At 44.8% G+C, this 16,060-nt stretch overlaps 1 protein-coding gene across 1 annotated transcript in view; it reads right to left on the bottom strand.

Annotated features, from left to right (window-relative positions):
• The window catches only part of LOC137618230 (tigger transposable element-derived protein 1-like), a 336,843-nt gene extending 333,924 nt beyond the window's left edge, over positions 1-2,919 (bottom strand). The window contains exon 1 of the mRNA XM_068348377.1: positions 1,194-2,919. Coding sequence (XP_068204478.1) covers positions 1,194-2,833 — 1,640 coding nt within the window. The 5' untranslated portion in view covers positions 2,834-2,919. The remainder of the gene's footprint in view (positions 1-1,193) is intronic.
• Between the last annotated feature and the right edge of the window lie 13,141 nt (positions 2,920-16,060).

The following is a 16,060-nucleotide window of genomic DNA, read 5'->3' as shown; positions in this document are numbered from 1 at the left end:
ACCTCGCCCATTTCATTCTTGACTGTCCAGACCTCAGCGACGAGAGAAGAAAAATAGTGAATTACAACAGCCATACGAAGAAGAAAAGAAGATAATAGGAAACGCGCTGTTTAAGAAAGAAGGAATAGAGAAAAGAAAAGAATATATTTATCAAATGTGGAAAAAAAGAGAGAAGAAAATAAAAGAATTACAATAAAGAAGGAGGTGCCAATCGAAAGGCGAATCCCTCAGCCCAACAACCGAACTGAACCGAGTGAAAAACATACTTCACATTTTAATAGACCGATATGTAAGTTATTATGACCAAGCCCCTATTAAACATATAGAGAAAAATACCACACTAGCCAGCACTCGTCCAATTCTTGTAGCGAATTCCAGTTTCGCAAGAAATTAGAGTATCATATATTAACCATATATATATATATATATACACATCCACTTGCATCATCAGCATACTCTAGGTCAGCTAATTTCCTATTACTAATTCAGTTCAATCCTTCCCCACCATCCCAAACTGTTTTATGCATTACGAAATCCATGAGGAGGACAAACAACATGGGTGACTACACATTCCCTTGGAGTACAGTACTCTACTGTTCACTGGAAATTCATTTGATAGGACTCCCCTAACATTAACTTTCCATTTGCTATGCTCATGAACAGACTTAATCAAATTTACATATTAAAGGGAAACTCATTATAATGCCGGACTCCATAAAATTGGCCACAGAATTACATTGCTTTAAAATTTGATATTTCTTACAGGTCTTGCAATGTCAGTTACTGTACAAATTATATCCCTTACCATCAGAAGGAATAAATTTTCACAATAAAAGGATTGCAATAATTACAGTTATTGTACAAATTATAACAATCAAACATCAGAATAATTACAGTTATTGTACAAATTATAACAATCAAACATCAGAATAAAAATAAAAATCACAGTAAATGGATACCAATAATTAGTTATTGAACAAATTACAACCCCCTAACATAAAAAAACAGATTCACACTAAAAGGACATTGAAAAAAGAAGCAAATTCACAATAAAAGGACAAAAACAAGAAAATTCACAATAAAAGGACACCAAAAATTGCAGTTATTGTACAAATCATAACCAGCTAACACCAAAAAAAGCAAATTCACAATAAAAAAAATACTAAAAATTGGCAAATTAACTCGCACTCTACCTTTGAGGAGACTCGTAGCTGGCATGAGGGAGACGGGCACGGAAGATAGTGCAGTTACTGTACTGCTTGGAAGAAGAACCTCCTCCTATGAGACCTTCTGGAAAAATATCTGGAGCTCCCTCGATTGAAGGAATTTCGCCATTCAGCGAATCACTTAATTTACGCTTTCTGGTCAACTGACCGTCTTCTTTTACACTTTTACGATCAGTTCTATCATAACACTTATCCTGTGAAGATTGCTGTTTCCTTTTGTTCAAAATGTTATGGAAATGGGACATGGCATTGTCGCTAAAAAGATTGGCTGCTCGCCCCGACAAAGCCTTATCTGGGTGATGCGTTTCGACGAAATTTTGCAGGATTTCCCATAACCTTAACATGCCCCTAATATCATTGGCAGCGAGAGGTTTGTCAACCTCACCCTCCTCAGGTAAAATATCCTCTGCAACCTCCTGTTGCTGCGCCTTAAGCAATTCTAACAAATCCTCGGTCGTCGGCTCCTCGCTATGTTCCTGAAGAAGCTCGATGATATCTGCCTTGTCCACCTCCAGCCCCATTGTCTTTCCCAGAGACACTATTTCATCAAATGCCTCCTGCATGGGGTCCAGCCCCTCAAAATCTTTTTCGGGAATGCATTCTGGCCAAAGTCTCTTCCAAGCAGAATTGAGGGTTCTGGTGGTGACACCTTCCCAGGCTTTATCAATGATCTTCAGGCACTTGACAATATGAAACTGGTCTTTCCAAAACGCTCGGAGGCTGAGATTGGTCCCTTCCATGGCCTCGAAGCATCGTTGGAACATTGCTTTCGTGTAAAGCATCTTGAAGTTCAAGATCACCTCGTGATCCATGGGATGGAGTAGTGGAGAGGTGCTTGGCGGCAGGAACTTGATCTGAATGAATTTGAACTCATCCAGTAGGTAGTCTTCAAGGTCGGGAGGATGGGCAGAAGCACTGTCCATAACTAACAAGGCTTGGAGCGGGAGGCTCCTCTCCAAAAGGAACTTTTTGACTTCGGGACCAAAAATGTCATTGACCCATTCCACAAACAATATGCGAGTCACTGCAGCCTTGCTATTTGACCTCCACATTACGTTCAGTCGTTTCTTCTGTACCTTGCAGTTCTTAAAAGCTCGTGGATTCTCCGTGTGATAAACCAATAGCGGTTTGATTTTGCAATCGCCACTGGCATTAGCACAGAGCAGAAGAGACAGACGATCTTTCATGGGCTTGTGACCTACAACTAAATTTTCTTCTGCTGTGATATAGGTCCTTTTGGGCAATTTCTTCCAGAATAAACTGGTCTCGTCACAATTAAAAACTTGCTGGGGTACATAATGCTCAGATTCCACGAGCCTTTTAAAATCAGCAACGAATTCCTCAGCTCTCGTCTCAAATGTTTCTTCATTAACCTTTTCTATTTCTTTATCCTTCTGTGTCGGCGTAGCTTTCAATAGGCCTGCATACAGTTTTTTGAAATATTCTTTTCTCTTCAGAATTGTACAAATAGTGGATGATGTACGATTGTACTGTCTTACTAGGTCAGCCACACGCTCACCTTGTTCATACTTTGATATAATTTCAATTTTCACTTGTAATGTAATAATCTTCTTCTTCCTGTCTTCCGTAATGCCCTTGGTGGTCATTGTCACGATACTATACAGTACTTTTAACGTTACAACGTAGAGTTAAATGTCAGTAACAACTCACAATTCAGGTTACACTAAACGTGATTCACTCGTAACAAACTATACTACGAGTGAAGGCCCAGTGTTGCCAGATGGGTTAGTCTAAAATTCCCCAAAACTCATGATAAAAATCCCCAAAACAACCCAAAAATCCTAATTTCCACAAATATATTTTCTTCTGGCTTTATTAATATAGAGTTTACTCACTATACTTCAAATTGGTGATGCTGATGTTGGGATTGTGCCTGTTGTGAAAAATTTGGGTGTACTGATAGACTGTAATTTGTCAATGAAGGACCAAATTGTGAACACAGTGAAAGTGTGTAACTATCACCTGAGAAACATAGCATTTATTAGAAAATATTTAACAGAGGGCAGTACAAAAATTTTAGTGATGAGTCATGTAATATCAAGGCTTGATTATTGCAATTCTCTGTACTACAAATTGCCCAATACACTACTAAGGAAGCTTCAAAATGTGCAAAACCGGGCGGCTAGACTGATAAAAGGCATTAAATTTCGGGAGAGAATAACTCCTGCACTGATCGATCTACATTGGTTACCTGTTAAGGCTAGGATTGAATTTAAAATTTGCTTGTTCACTCACAAAGCACTTACAGGTGACAAGCCTAAATATCTTCGTGATTGCTTGGTCCCCTACCCTGAAGCTACCAGCGCCACTGTAAGAGTTAGACATGCAGATGACCCACATAGACTATTCGAAATTAGTGTGAATCATGCAATAGGAGGAAGAACGTTCAGTTATGCTGCACCGAGACTCTTTAACGACCTTCCACTCGATGTCAAGAATAGCACAAATGTGGCTGCCTTCAAGAAAAACCTGAAGACTTATCTTTTTAGAAAGTGTTATAATAGTGACCTGAAAACTATTAAGCCTGAATACAAATGCTAGCGAAATAACTGATAACGATACAGAGCAAAATATTAACTGGAAAGGAATGATTTTTTCATACACCAAGGCCCGCCTGAACAGACCTTTAGTGTTTGATGGAGGGCGAGAAATAAACCTCTAAAAGTAAAGTAAGTAAAAGTATATAAGTGTAAGTAAACTAATTGCAACACTATAAAGCTTTACTCATCTTTGTTTCTTCTTCATAGAAATTTGTACAGAATATCCCCATCATACACCAAAAATTCCCAAATCTAGGGATAAATTCCCATATCTGGCAACACTGAGTGAAGCTCGGAGAGTAAATTCGCAAAGTTACCAGATCTCAGTTGCCATTTGAAGCTAAATTATATGTACTAATTATCCTAATGGAAGTTGAAATTTATACTAATTTTATGCTAACTTTATATTATCGTATTTTCACAGTAAATACAAACATATAATATAAAGATACAATTTGACATTAATAAACATTTGACATTTCCTTTGGAGACGTGTCTGGAAGGTATTGGATTTGGATTTCCTATACTGTCTGTTTTTTTACGAAAAATAGGAAATTAAATCAAAAGGAAATCATAGACATGTTTGTAACTAAACAAATTTTATTTTTGTAAGAGCACTAATACAAAAATATATATAGAAAATCGTTTTTGTATGGTATAGGCCTAGATAACATTAGTTTTAACGGTATAAATTTCCTTTATACAAATCACTTCACCCTTACAATTAGATTAATTCGTTAGTTTCGTTAGGATAAAATACCTATACTTCAACACGTTAATGTTGATATATAAATGGCTTCTAATGTTTTATTATATATACACACAAGTTCTTAAATAATGAGTGTATTTCCCATCATAGCTAGTATATGTATTCTGAATTATTATATTCAATATACTTGTTACACGTCATTATTTTTCTATATTCTAATTCGTTGATGTAAAGATGCTGATAAATATGTAAGATAGTAGTGGTGTTCGTGACTTAAAAAAGATAGAAACAAAAGATGACTTTGATTTTTAAAGAAAATAGAAACAAAAGATGATTTTTCTTTCGATCAGCTGATTTTTGTTTACATTTTCCACGACCCAACGTTACGCCAGTCATGTCATTCTCGCTCAAGACGGGAATGTACAGATGTTACACCAGTTTCTTAGTCCCTGGTTAAATGAAGTAAAGATATTTTGGTAGGTATGCATTCATCTTATCCCTATACTAATCTAGAATAGGCTGCAGTCCAAAAGAATTTGCTTAGGGTAGGTTAATGCCGATGAACTTGTTCTGTAATTCTAAATCTATTGCTAAACTTTGAATATCATACCATAGTTTGTTATCTGTGTCATAAATACATAATGTAGCTCTATGTGAAGTTTTATGTATTTGTTTGTGTTTTACATATACAGCATGTTGCGTACTATACTCAATTTTTTTTTTAATGAGACGCATTTGGACCGACTCGCAGGGGTGCCCTTTTAGCTCGGAAAATTTTCCTGCTATCTGATTGTCTGATTGGTTAGAATGATTTTGTCTGACCATTCAGCGATCAGGAACCTTTCCGAGCTAAAAGGGCACCGCTGCGAGTCGGTGCAATTGCACCTCATTAAAAAAAAATTGAGTGTAGGGGAGGTGGGATTTCGAAGCCTTTGTATATCAGCGGCCTCATACAAGAATGCTATCTAACCGAAACTGCCCCTTACCTAACCTACAAGCCGTGTCCGGGGTGTATGTATAATAGCGGCCACTTGGATGTATTATTTTGTCTACCTTAGAATACGGCAGTGTAAGGGTTAGATAAGTAGTTAAGAACATGGCTTGTAGGTCAAGTTAGTTGATGTCCATTTATAATCAACACATGAGGAACTGGCCGCTAATATACAAAGGCTCCCTGTGTTCTTACCTACTTACCTGACGGGGGGCTAATGCAACCCTGTGACCCCCCATACACTGCCGTATTCTTAGTCGGCCGTTACGTAAATACATGTGGCCGCTATCATACATACATCCCGGGATTTCTTTACTATAGTACAATATTTTGACAATTGTCGGAAATAATTATTTTTTAAGTGTTACAAATGGGTTAAACTAGGAAATACGTCTGAAAATCCAGTGTCAGTAGTGAAGCTGTTTGGAAACCAAACACAGTGTTGCAACTTGAGTCCTAGGTTAAAAGGTAAGGATACGTCTCTTAGGTCAGGTGGTGCCCTAGTGTTTTATTACCTTTGGAATTGTTTTTTTTAGTCATGAATTGTAGAATTTTAAATTGTTCATAATTTTCAAAGTACAGATTTCCCTTCAGTATTTCTATCAGTATTGTTCAAAGTACATTTAAATACACCAGTAGCTCTATTTTCTTCATTATTAATATTGTCTACAGGAAATCCTGAGAGCTAAATTGATTGTGGTTATGAGAATATGCATAATAAGATTATATATATATGAACAATCTGTTTATGCAGTATGTATATATATATATATATATATATATATATATATATATATATATATATATATATATGTATATATGTGTGTACATACATACATACATACATATACATGTACTAGTGTACGCAACCTGTCAAAATGTTTAATTACATATGCATGCACACGTATTCCCTTTCACCAGGGAATGACTACTCTTCTTCCCCTACCCGAAGGACACGGAGAGCTTGGCATGATAGGAAATATGTATATATATATATATATATATATATATATATATATACATATATATATATATATATATATATATATAAGTAATATGTTCCTGCATAGATACAAACTATTATGCTTTTAAAGGAGTATGATTTTAGAGAAGCTGGAAACAAACTGTAACAGCTTTCAAGGAGGTGGTAAGCCACACCCCCCTGACACCCATTGAACCCTCACTTTGATATCAGCCACCATCCAGTATAGGCCTAGATGTACTTCTTTGTATCTTCACATCTGGCTATTTCAAAGAAAGATGACAATGATAGGCAGTTATTTCCTGATAAACTGTAGATGTGTGACAGTTTTCTTTGCAGATTTGTGGTTATACACAACATACTTGTACCCGTTGGAAAGCATGTCTGGTATTGTTCATTCCATCAGTAGTGTAGCTTTACAACAACAACAAGAACCTTTGGTAGTTAGGGCTCCTTAGACATTGCTTTGCTCAGTCAGAGGAAGAAGGTTTGTTCCATAACTGAAATACAAACCACGCTATTTAATATGGGTATTACTTTCAGCGTAGCTGAAATGACGAGCCATTAGAATTTTAACGAAGGTTTACTACCCCCTCGCTAGTTAGCTAGAGGGTAGGGAGGGGTAGCTTGCTACCCTCTCCCCCTCACACAGCTGTGATTAGCTCACTTTGCCTTTGGCTCGGGTGATGATCAGACGTGTCTGCTCCCACCCTCGCTTACTTGACAGCCTTTGATCTTTGTTTTTCTTTTTCTTTTATACAGTGTGTTTGGAAGTTTGCTTGCGCACCCTCTGCTTTCGCCAGATCGCGCAACTGCGCGCCACCAATCACCTGCGCGCCATCGCTCGCCCACACGTCGTAGATCGCCAGCGCGCCCACGCGCCCACGCGCCCACGCGCCCCCTCGCCTGTGCGCAGTCGCTCGTCTGCGCGCCCTGCACGCCATCGCTCACCTGCGCGCCATCGCTCGCCAGTGCGCCATCGCTCTCCTGCACGGCAGTGCTCGCCGCGCCCTCGCCATCATCTCCGCCGAACCAGGGAAAATCCCATCGCGTTAGTGCCAGCGCGATTCCCAGTGCAAGCCCCCGCGTGAAGCTACAGGAATGAGAGCCTCGAGGTCGTCATCTTCACGTTCCCTCCCCCCCAAGCGCAGATCAGCGATCCCGCAGGAGGAGGGGAGGAGTCCGGATAGGTCCAGGAACCAACCTTCTTCTTCCCTTTCTTTTCAGGCAGGCTCAGTTGTAGTTTCTACTCCGAAGGATCGCCCGATCCCCTTCCCCCTAGAGGGAGTCTCTGACAGCGCAGCTGTCAGTAAGCAGCCATGGTTCGGGTCCCTTGTCAGAGCCGTCATGCAGGCTTTCAAACCTGCCTTCTCTGAGATGGGCCTCAAATCAATGGCAGCTCCGACCCCACTGGAGAGGAATTGAGGAGCAGAAGTCGTGGTACAGTAACTTCTCCCAGGGCCAAGCTGGCTCCCTGGAAGTCCTTGAGGAAGGATCTTTCCCCCCCCCCAGACTTTCTCTCCCTCTCCTGTGGTCGAGGATTTTCCGTCCTCAGGGGAGTCTACCGAGGTGAGACGTTCTCCCATCACACCAATGGGAGAAACCCCACCTCGTACAGGAGAATCGTCCCGGGTTGGGGCGGAGAAGAGCTCACAAACGTCGTTGTTAGAGTCCTGTATTCCTCCCAGGAGGGAACCTAAGGACTCTTAGACCATCCCCAAGTCATCCTCAAGGATTCGACCAGAGCCAACAAGACCCGCAGAGAACGTCCACGTGTCCCCCCAAGAAGAGCCTTTGGGGACGGGAGACTTTGCTGCCAGTTCTCCAGGAGGGGAGCCACAGGAGTCAGAGCATGCCTTCTGGCAGGTTCTGACCCTGATGAGGCATCTCAACGGGTTCCCGGATCCTGAGATTCCTCCTCGAGAGGGCAAGGACACGGTCCTGGACCGAGTCTTTGGCACTCAGAAGCCCGCTAAGGCCAGTGCAGCTTTGCCCTGGTCCCAAGGGGTGAAGAGTGCCAGGGATAAGGTTGAGGGCCAGCTCTCCGAGCTCACCTCCTCCAGCCGTTCCACTGCTGGCAACAAGCTCCTCCCCCTCCTCGTATCCACCAGAAGAGGTACTTTGAGATCATGGAGGAGTCTTGCCTAGCTCTCCCCTTGCACCATTCTGTGGAAGAGCTCACTAAGGGAGTCCCTCTAGTGAGGCTCTCTAGCCGGCAAGTGTCTTTCTCGGCGACAGAGATCCTAAGTCAGGAGAAGGTTGCGAAGTGTGCCATGCAGGCTACTTTGTGGCTGGATGTCTGGCTGGGGTCTCTTGGCATCCTGTTGCGATCTGAGGACCTGTCTAAGGAGAGCACCAGGAAGACCCTGGAGACCTTCCTCCTTTCGGGCACCCGCACCATTGAGTTTCTGGCCCACCAAGTCTCGAACTTGTGGGCCAATTCCATCCTGAAACGACGTGATGCGGTGGCAGAGAGGTTCCACACGAAGGTCCCAGCCGTCGAGGTCAGCAGGCTCAGACATTCTTCCATTTTGGGAAAGAATCTGTTTGAGCCTAAAGACGTGGAACAGGCAGCTGAGAGGTGGAGGAAGTCCAACCAGGACTCTCTCCTACATAGGGCTCTTACATCAAAGCCCTATAAACCTCCAGCACCTCAACAACCTCGCCCGTCCAAGACGACGAAACCGGTAGTGGCAGCAAAGGCAACGGTGTCGAAGCCCTTTCCTGTCAAAGACAAGAAAGGCAAAAAGTCCTCCTGGGGAGGGAAAAATCCTAGAGGGAGTGGCCAAGGCTGCAAACGCTAGGATTGGCAGCCCCCCTGCATGTCCACCAAGTTGCCTACAAAGTTGCGCAATCAGGTGGCAGCAACTCCGGGCCGATTCCTGGACGATTTCCGTAATCAGTCAGGGATATCGCGTCCCGTTCACAACATCTCTACCTCCCCTGACAGCGGATCCAGTGTCGTTGAGCTCCTTTGCCATGGGATCGGCAAGGGGGCAAGCCCTACGGGCAGAAGTCGAGACCATGTTAAAGAAAGGCGCTCTCCAGGAGGTCGTCGACAGTTCCCCAGGCTTCTCCAGTCGACTCTTTCTTGTAAGGAAGGCGTCTGGAGGCTGGAGACCAGTCATCGACCTCTGAGCTCTGAACAGGTTTGTCAAACAAACCCCGTTCAGCATGGAGACGTCGGACACGGTCAGACTTGCAGTGAGACCACAAGACTTCATGTGTACACTGGACCTGAAGGACGCGTACTTCTAGATCCCAGTCCATCCGTCTTCAAGGAAGTACTTAAGATTCAGCCTAGACAACAAGATCTACCAGTTCAAGGTGCTGTGTTTCGGTCTCTCCACAGCACCTCAGGTATTTACCCTGATTTCTTCGTGGGCACACAGGATCGGCATCCGTCTCCTCTGTTATCTGGATGACTGGCTGATCCTGGCAGACTCGGAGTCGACCCTTCTTCGACACCGAGACAAGCTTCTGGGACTTTGCCAAGATCTAGGGATCATGGGAAAGTCTTCTCTGCTTCCAACTCAGCGACTGGTATATCTAGGCATGATATTGGACACCAATCTCCTCAGAGCCTTCCCATCAGACGACAGGATAGCAAGGCTGAGGAGGGTCGCAGATCCTTTCCTCAGACGAGACGAACTCCCAGCCCAATCGTGGTTACGTCTCCTTGGTCACCTTTCTTCCCTGGCCCGTCTAATTCCAAACGGTCGCCTCAGGATGAGATCCCTGCAATGGCGACTCAAGTCTCGGTTGAATCAGGGACACGATTCCCCGGACGTCTTGGTCCCTATGGGTCCTGCGGAACGGACGGACCTTCAGTGGTGGGTGACAGACGAGAACCTACGAAGGGGAGTGAATCTTCTCGTCCTCCCCCGGATTTGATACTGTTCTCGGACGCCTCAAAGAAATGGTGGGGTCCCATGTTCTGAACCACAGGACCTCAGGCCTCTGGTCAGAATCAGAAAAGTGCCTCCACATAAATCTGCTAGAAATGAAGGCCATATTCCTGGCACTTCAACTGTTCCAACAGTACCTGGCGGGTCACTCCGTGGTGGTGATGAGCGACAACACCACGGTAGTGGCTTACATCAACAAGCAGGGAAGTACCTTTTCAGAGCAGCTATCCCATCTGGCAGTAGAGATACTGAGATGGACCGAAGTCCACTCGATTCCACTATCAGCTCGTTTCATTCCAGGCAAGAGGAATGTGCTCGCCGACAGTCTGAGCAGGGCATCCCAGATAGTGAGTACTGAGTGGTCTTTGGATCGTCTAGTAGCCAACAAAGTCCTGACTTTGTGGGGTTCCCCGACGGTGGATCTGTTCACGACAGCTTTGAATTTCAAGCTTCTGCTGTACTGTTCCCCAGTCCCGAACCCCAAGGCACTCTGGCAAGATGCCTTCCAACAACGGTGGGACAACATCGACGTCTACGCCTTTCCCCCGTTCTGTCTGATGAGGAGGGTACTCAACAAGACCAGAATATCGGTCAACCTTTCAATGACCTTGATAGCTCCGCTATGGCATCACGCAGAGTGGTTTCCGGACCTTCTGCAGCTCCTGACAGAACTCCCGAGAGAACTTCCTCCACGACACGAGCTACTCAAACAACCACACGCCAACATCTTTCACAAAGCCGTAGCTTCGCTGCGGCTTCACGCCTGGAGACTATCCAGCATCTCCTCACAGAGAGAGGCTTTTCACAACAAGTTGCTGAAAGGATGTCTCGACACCTGCGAAAGTCATCCGCAGGGGTCTACCAGGCAAAGTGGAGAGTTTTCTGTGGTTGGTGTCGTGGAAGGGGTATCTCTCCACTCGATGCCACTATTCCAGCAATAGCGGAGTTTCTCGTGTATTTGCAGGAAGAAATGCGCCTTTCAGTCTCGGCAGTGAAAGGCTATCGCTCAGCCTTAAGTCTTGCCTTCAGGCTCAAAGGAATGGACATTTCCTCTTTGCTGGAACTTTCTCTACTCATACGAAGTTATGAACTTACCTACCCTCAGTCGGAAGTGAGACCTCCTCCATGGAACGTGGTTTGAGTTCTCAGGTCTCTTAAGAGACCTCCCTTCGAACCATTACGCCAGGCTTCTGATCGCCACCTGACTTGGAAGACGGTGTTCCTACTTGCTTTGGCCTCGGCCAAGCGAGTTGGCGAACTTCATGGTCTTTCGTATGACATCGCCCATTCAAGGGGATGGGGGGAGGTAACGTTCAGATTCGTCCCTGAGTTTGTTGCTAAGACTCAAAATCCAGGATTGCCGGACCCTCGGTTCGACTCTTTCCGGATTTCGAGTCTTCGTTCCGTAACAGATGACCTAGACCATCTCCTACTATACCCAGTGAGGAGTCTGAGGCTCTATCTTAAGAGAACAGCTGCAATTCGTCCTTGGGTGCAAGCATTGTTTGTGAGCACCGGAAGGACGAAGAGGAGGGTCACTAAGAATACTATCTCAGCTTGGATTCGCAGGGTTATCCATCATTCCCTGAATCCTGACCCCCCTCCTTCACGTCGCCCTAGAGCACACGATGTCAGGGGCATTGCTACGTGTCTGGCCTTCAAGAAGAACTACTCAGTGACGCAGGTTTTACAAGCAGGGGTTTGGAAGCGTCAGATGACCTTCACAGCCCACTACCTGCAAGATGTGACACACAGGAGGCTCGATACGTTTTCTATCGGCCCTGTGGTGGCTGTACAACAGCTGGTTTAAACCTCAGGCTCCTTAATGGACATGTAGCAGGAGGTTGAGGGCATTGTTACCCGGTTTTAGTCTGCATGAAAGAAAAGGTATGCCTGGCCCTTATTCTTTTCTTCATTCTCCCCTCTCTTGGGGAAACCAGCATCCTGGGTTCTCTGCACAGCTGACCTCAAACCACTGCAGGTAAACCATGTTTCCTTGTGTTCCTAGTATTAAGATAATACTGTCACGTCCCCATACCCTTACGAGGTGGTGTTGGGAACGTGCTCTCCTAGAATTCCATCTAAAGGACTTCAGTTCAACTTCCTAGGACGAGTCACACTTCATTCCTTCACACACAAGCTTACGTAGGCCGCGGGCAGAGCAAGGCACTTGCGAGGTGCAGGGACTCCTTATCTTTGAGTACTGACACACTCAGATACTGAGTCCCCGGGCAAAAAGCCAAAAGCCAGTAATGGGTGGGACTTACCACCCTACCTATGGGTTGAGTCACCCATATTAAATAGCGTGGTTTGTATTTTAGTTACGGAACAAATGACAAATTCGTAGATAATTTGTATTTTTCCTAACTATACAAACCTTAGCTATTTAATCAAACTTGCCCGCCAGCCCTGTCCTCCGAGAAGTCCTACCTCTAAGCAAAGTGAGCTAATCACAGGTGTGTAAGGGGAAGGAGGGGTAACAAGCTACCCCTCCCTCGTAAACCCTCGTTAAATTTCTAATGGCTCGTCATTTCAGCTACGCTGAAAGTAATACCCATATTAAATAGCTAAGGTTTGTATAGTTAGGAAAAATACAAATTATCTACGAATTTGTCATTTTTCTGCATGAGAGGGACGGTTAGGTACCGACAATCAGCCATTCCTGGGGAGGTGTTTTGGTACACGATTCAGGTCTCATACTGGTCTGAGTATGCACATTGTTGGTCGAGGTAATGGTGCCACTCTACTTCCCCCTTTCCTGAACAGCCTATCTCTTTCTCTCTCTCTTATAGGAGAGAGAGAGAGAGAGGGTATGTGCCAAAAATTATCCCCTGCCGGGAAGAAGAATCGGCGTGCTCTGCTCCTGCTACCTGTGCCTGGTCTTTCACCAAGGGGAGTGTGTGCTGAAAACTATCCCACATCGGGAAGAAGTACTCTTGGTCTTATACTAAATGCAGTACGCTCGACAGTACCTGCAGGATGGGACTTCTGACCCAAAGAAGAAGGGGTAGTCGAAGGATGTCAGATCAGCTGGAGTTGATGTGTCTTCTGATTATCTACCCCCCACCCCTGGTACACAGGAGTGTTACTTACCAGATGAGATACATACCAAGGACGTACCCATTAGCACACTGCAGTATTATGTATTAACATGCTACTATGTGCTCTCACGCACCTAAGGGAGCACCACCGTATCTGTCTACAATTGCATTTTACTACTGAAGGGCCATCTCACGTGTTTGCAGATGCGTGCTTCTGAGGGAGTGCCACCTCTCATGTTTGCAATTATGTTCTTCTTAGGGAGTGCCATCTCACCTGTCTCCAATCGCATGCTCTTACTTCAGGGCCCCCTCATCTGATCGTGTGATTTTCAGGGAGCACTGTCTCGCTTGTTTGTAATGGTGCGCATCTACTGTAATGTCATCTCACTTGCTTGTGATTGCTCACCGCTTGATCTGCTCACGATCATGTGCCACCTCTCATGCTCCAGGTTGTGAGCTCTTACAGGAGTGCAACTCACCGGATCCCAATAGCGCTTTCATTTAACTTATAGAATTCACATGGTTGCGCTTGGTCTAAAAGGGGCTTCCGCCTGTCTATTCACCTGTGTTCGCACACAAAGGTAAGAGCACACACTACTGATAGAAATAAGGGTCTCACCTTTCTCTTCCTTTCTTGTATGATGCCTACTGAAAGTGTTTCTGTCGGGAACAGACATCACTATTGTACACTCTTTTTGTCAACCATGGTCAGTCTAGTACCAAATGTAATGCTGTCAACCGAATGTTACTGCTACACTTGAAGGGGAAGATTCAATCTAAATATGTCTAACCAACGTAGCTACGTGTCTCCGACAAAATTACGTGATTACCGTAGGTACCAAGATCATATCTAGAGCTGACAAGGCCGTGGCAAAAGCGTACCTATCTCTGAGCTGTTCGGGATACAAGTTTCTAGCACTCGGCTTCGTACGAGATCAAGCTCTCGTTTTCTTGATCTGATAAAACAGCTTCTCACAAACAGAGAAAGTTGCATACAGAATGTGATGAGGAGAGACGCTACTTACCAGAAATGGTTATTTCTCTAAGAATATGTTTGGTTACGCTGTTCAGATATTCACCCCCTTTCTCGATGCTACATGATCAGACACTTCACTTATCTTCATTGACTTTTGGGAACCAGAACTTCTGGCATATACTTTGTTCTTGCTCTTTCATTACATTGCAGTACAGTATATGATGGAAGAGGAACCTAGGCCTATTCTTATCGCGTGTATAGGCTACAAGATCTTACAGGCACGATTGCAAGGGTCCTGTGTGCCCTTCCACTATGTTGGGGTAGAGTTCTCATGCTTGAGGGTACAGTACGCTCAGGCCCACCATTCTATCCTATTTCTCTTTCTATGGTTTTTTGAAGTTTTTATAGTTTATATATGAAAGATTATTTTAATGTTGTTACCGTTTTTAGAATGTTCTTTTAATTTTTCATTACTTCTTTTATAGTTTATTTATTTCAGTGTTTCTTTTCCTTACTGGACTATTTTTCCCTGTAGGAGCCCTTGGACTTATAGCATCCTGCTTTTCCAACTAAATTTATAGTTGTTCCGTAACCGAGATACAAACCACGCTATTTAGATAGGGTATTACTTTCGGCGTAGCTGAAATGACGAGCCATTAAATTTTTAACGAGGGTTTACTACCCCCTCGCTAGTTAGCGAGGGGTTAGGGGAGGAGTAGCTAGCTACCCCTCCCCCCTCACACCGGTGAACTAGTTCACTTTGCTTCTGGCTCGGGTGATGAACAGACGTGTCTGCTCTCACCCTCGCGTATTGACAGCCTTAATCTTTTTTGCTTTTTCTTTCAGTTGTGTGTTTGGAAGTTGGCCTCTCTCTTTATCATGCGGAAATGCCCCTGATTACCAGACCGCCCTTGTGGGACTTATATGTCGGCGGTCGAGACGGACCCTCACACCTTGTGTCCGTTCTGCAGGGGCCAAAGGTGTGATAAGGATAAAGTTTGTTGTGAGTGTAGGGAGTGGTCTATCTCCCAGTGGGAGAGGTTTTCCCGGCGCCGAAAGAAGAAGTCCAAGTGGGATCTTTCTCCTTCAAGGATCTCCGTGAAGAAGGAAATCTCCAAGGACTCTTCTTTCGTTGCCCGAACCTCCTCCGAAGCTCCCACTCGATCGGTCTCTCCCGAGAGGCCGTCGAGTGGTAGCGTAGGCCGTACTTGTGTTGATCGACCTCGGGGTTCGGGAGAGTGAGTTGCCTCCCATAGCGAGGCAGCTCCTCCTCCTCCTCCGGGGGAGGATTTATCTAATGTTGCTAATGATGATTTATTGCAGCTTTGGGCTTCCTTGGGGCTAAAGGGTTCTCCCTCCAGGGAAGCCCTGTTTGACCTTATCAAGTTGGGAGCAGCTGTCAAACAGTCACCGGTGATAGCGGAGATTGACCCTCTGCCTATCGTCGACGTTGTTGTGGCAGAGGCTTCCGGCGAGTTGGGTCAAACCTCTGCCTTGGGTGCTGATGTTGCTGAAGGCTCAGTTACCCCCTCCGAACATCCTTCGAGGGAGGGGTCAAGTCCAACAGTCTCTCCTGCAGGTGTTTCTCCCCCTCGGGGGAGTTCACTAACAGAGACTCCTCTTCGGAGGACTGCCGATGGTGTTCCTGATGCCCCCAGAGGACGTA

The sequence above is a fragment of the Palaemon carinicauda genome, chromosome 24 (assembly GCF_036898095.1).
Source record: "Palaemon carinicauda isolate YSFRI2023 chromosome 24, ASM3689809v2, whole genome shotgun sequence".
NCBI lineage: Eukaryota > Metazoa > Arthropoda > Malacostraca > Decapoda > Palaemonidae > Palaemon > Palaemon carinicauda.
The sequence above is the reverse complement of the archived record's forward strand: the minus strand, read 5'-3'. Positions and strand labels throughout refer to the sequence as shown.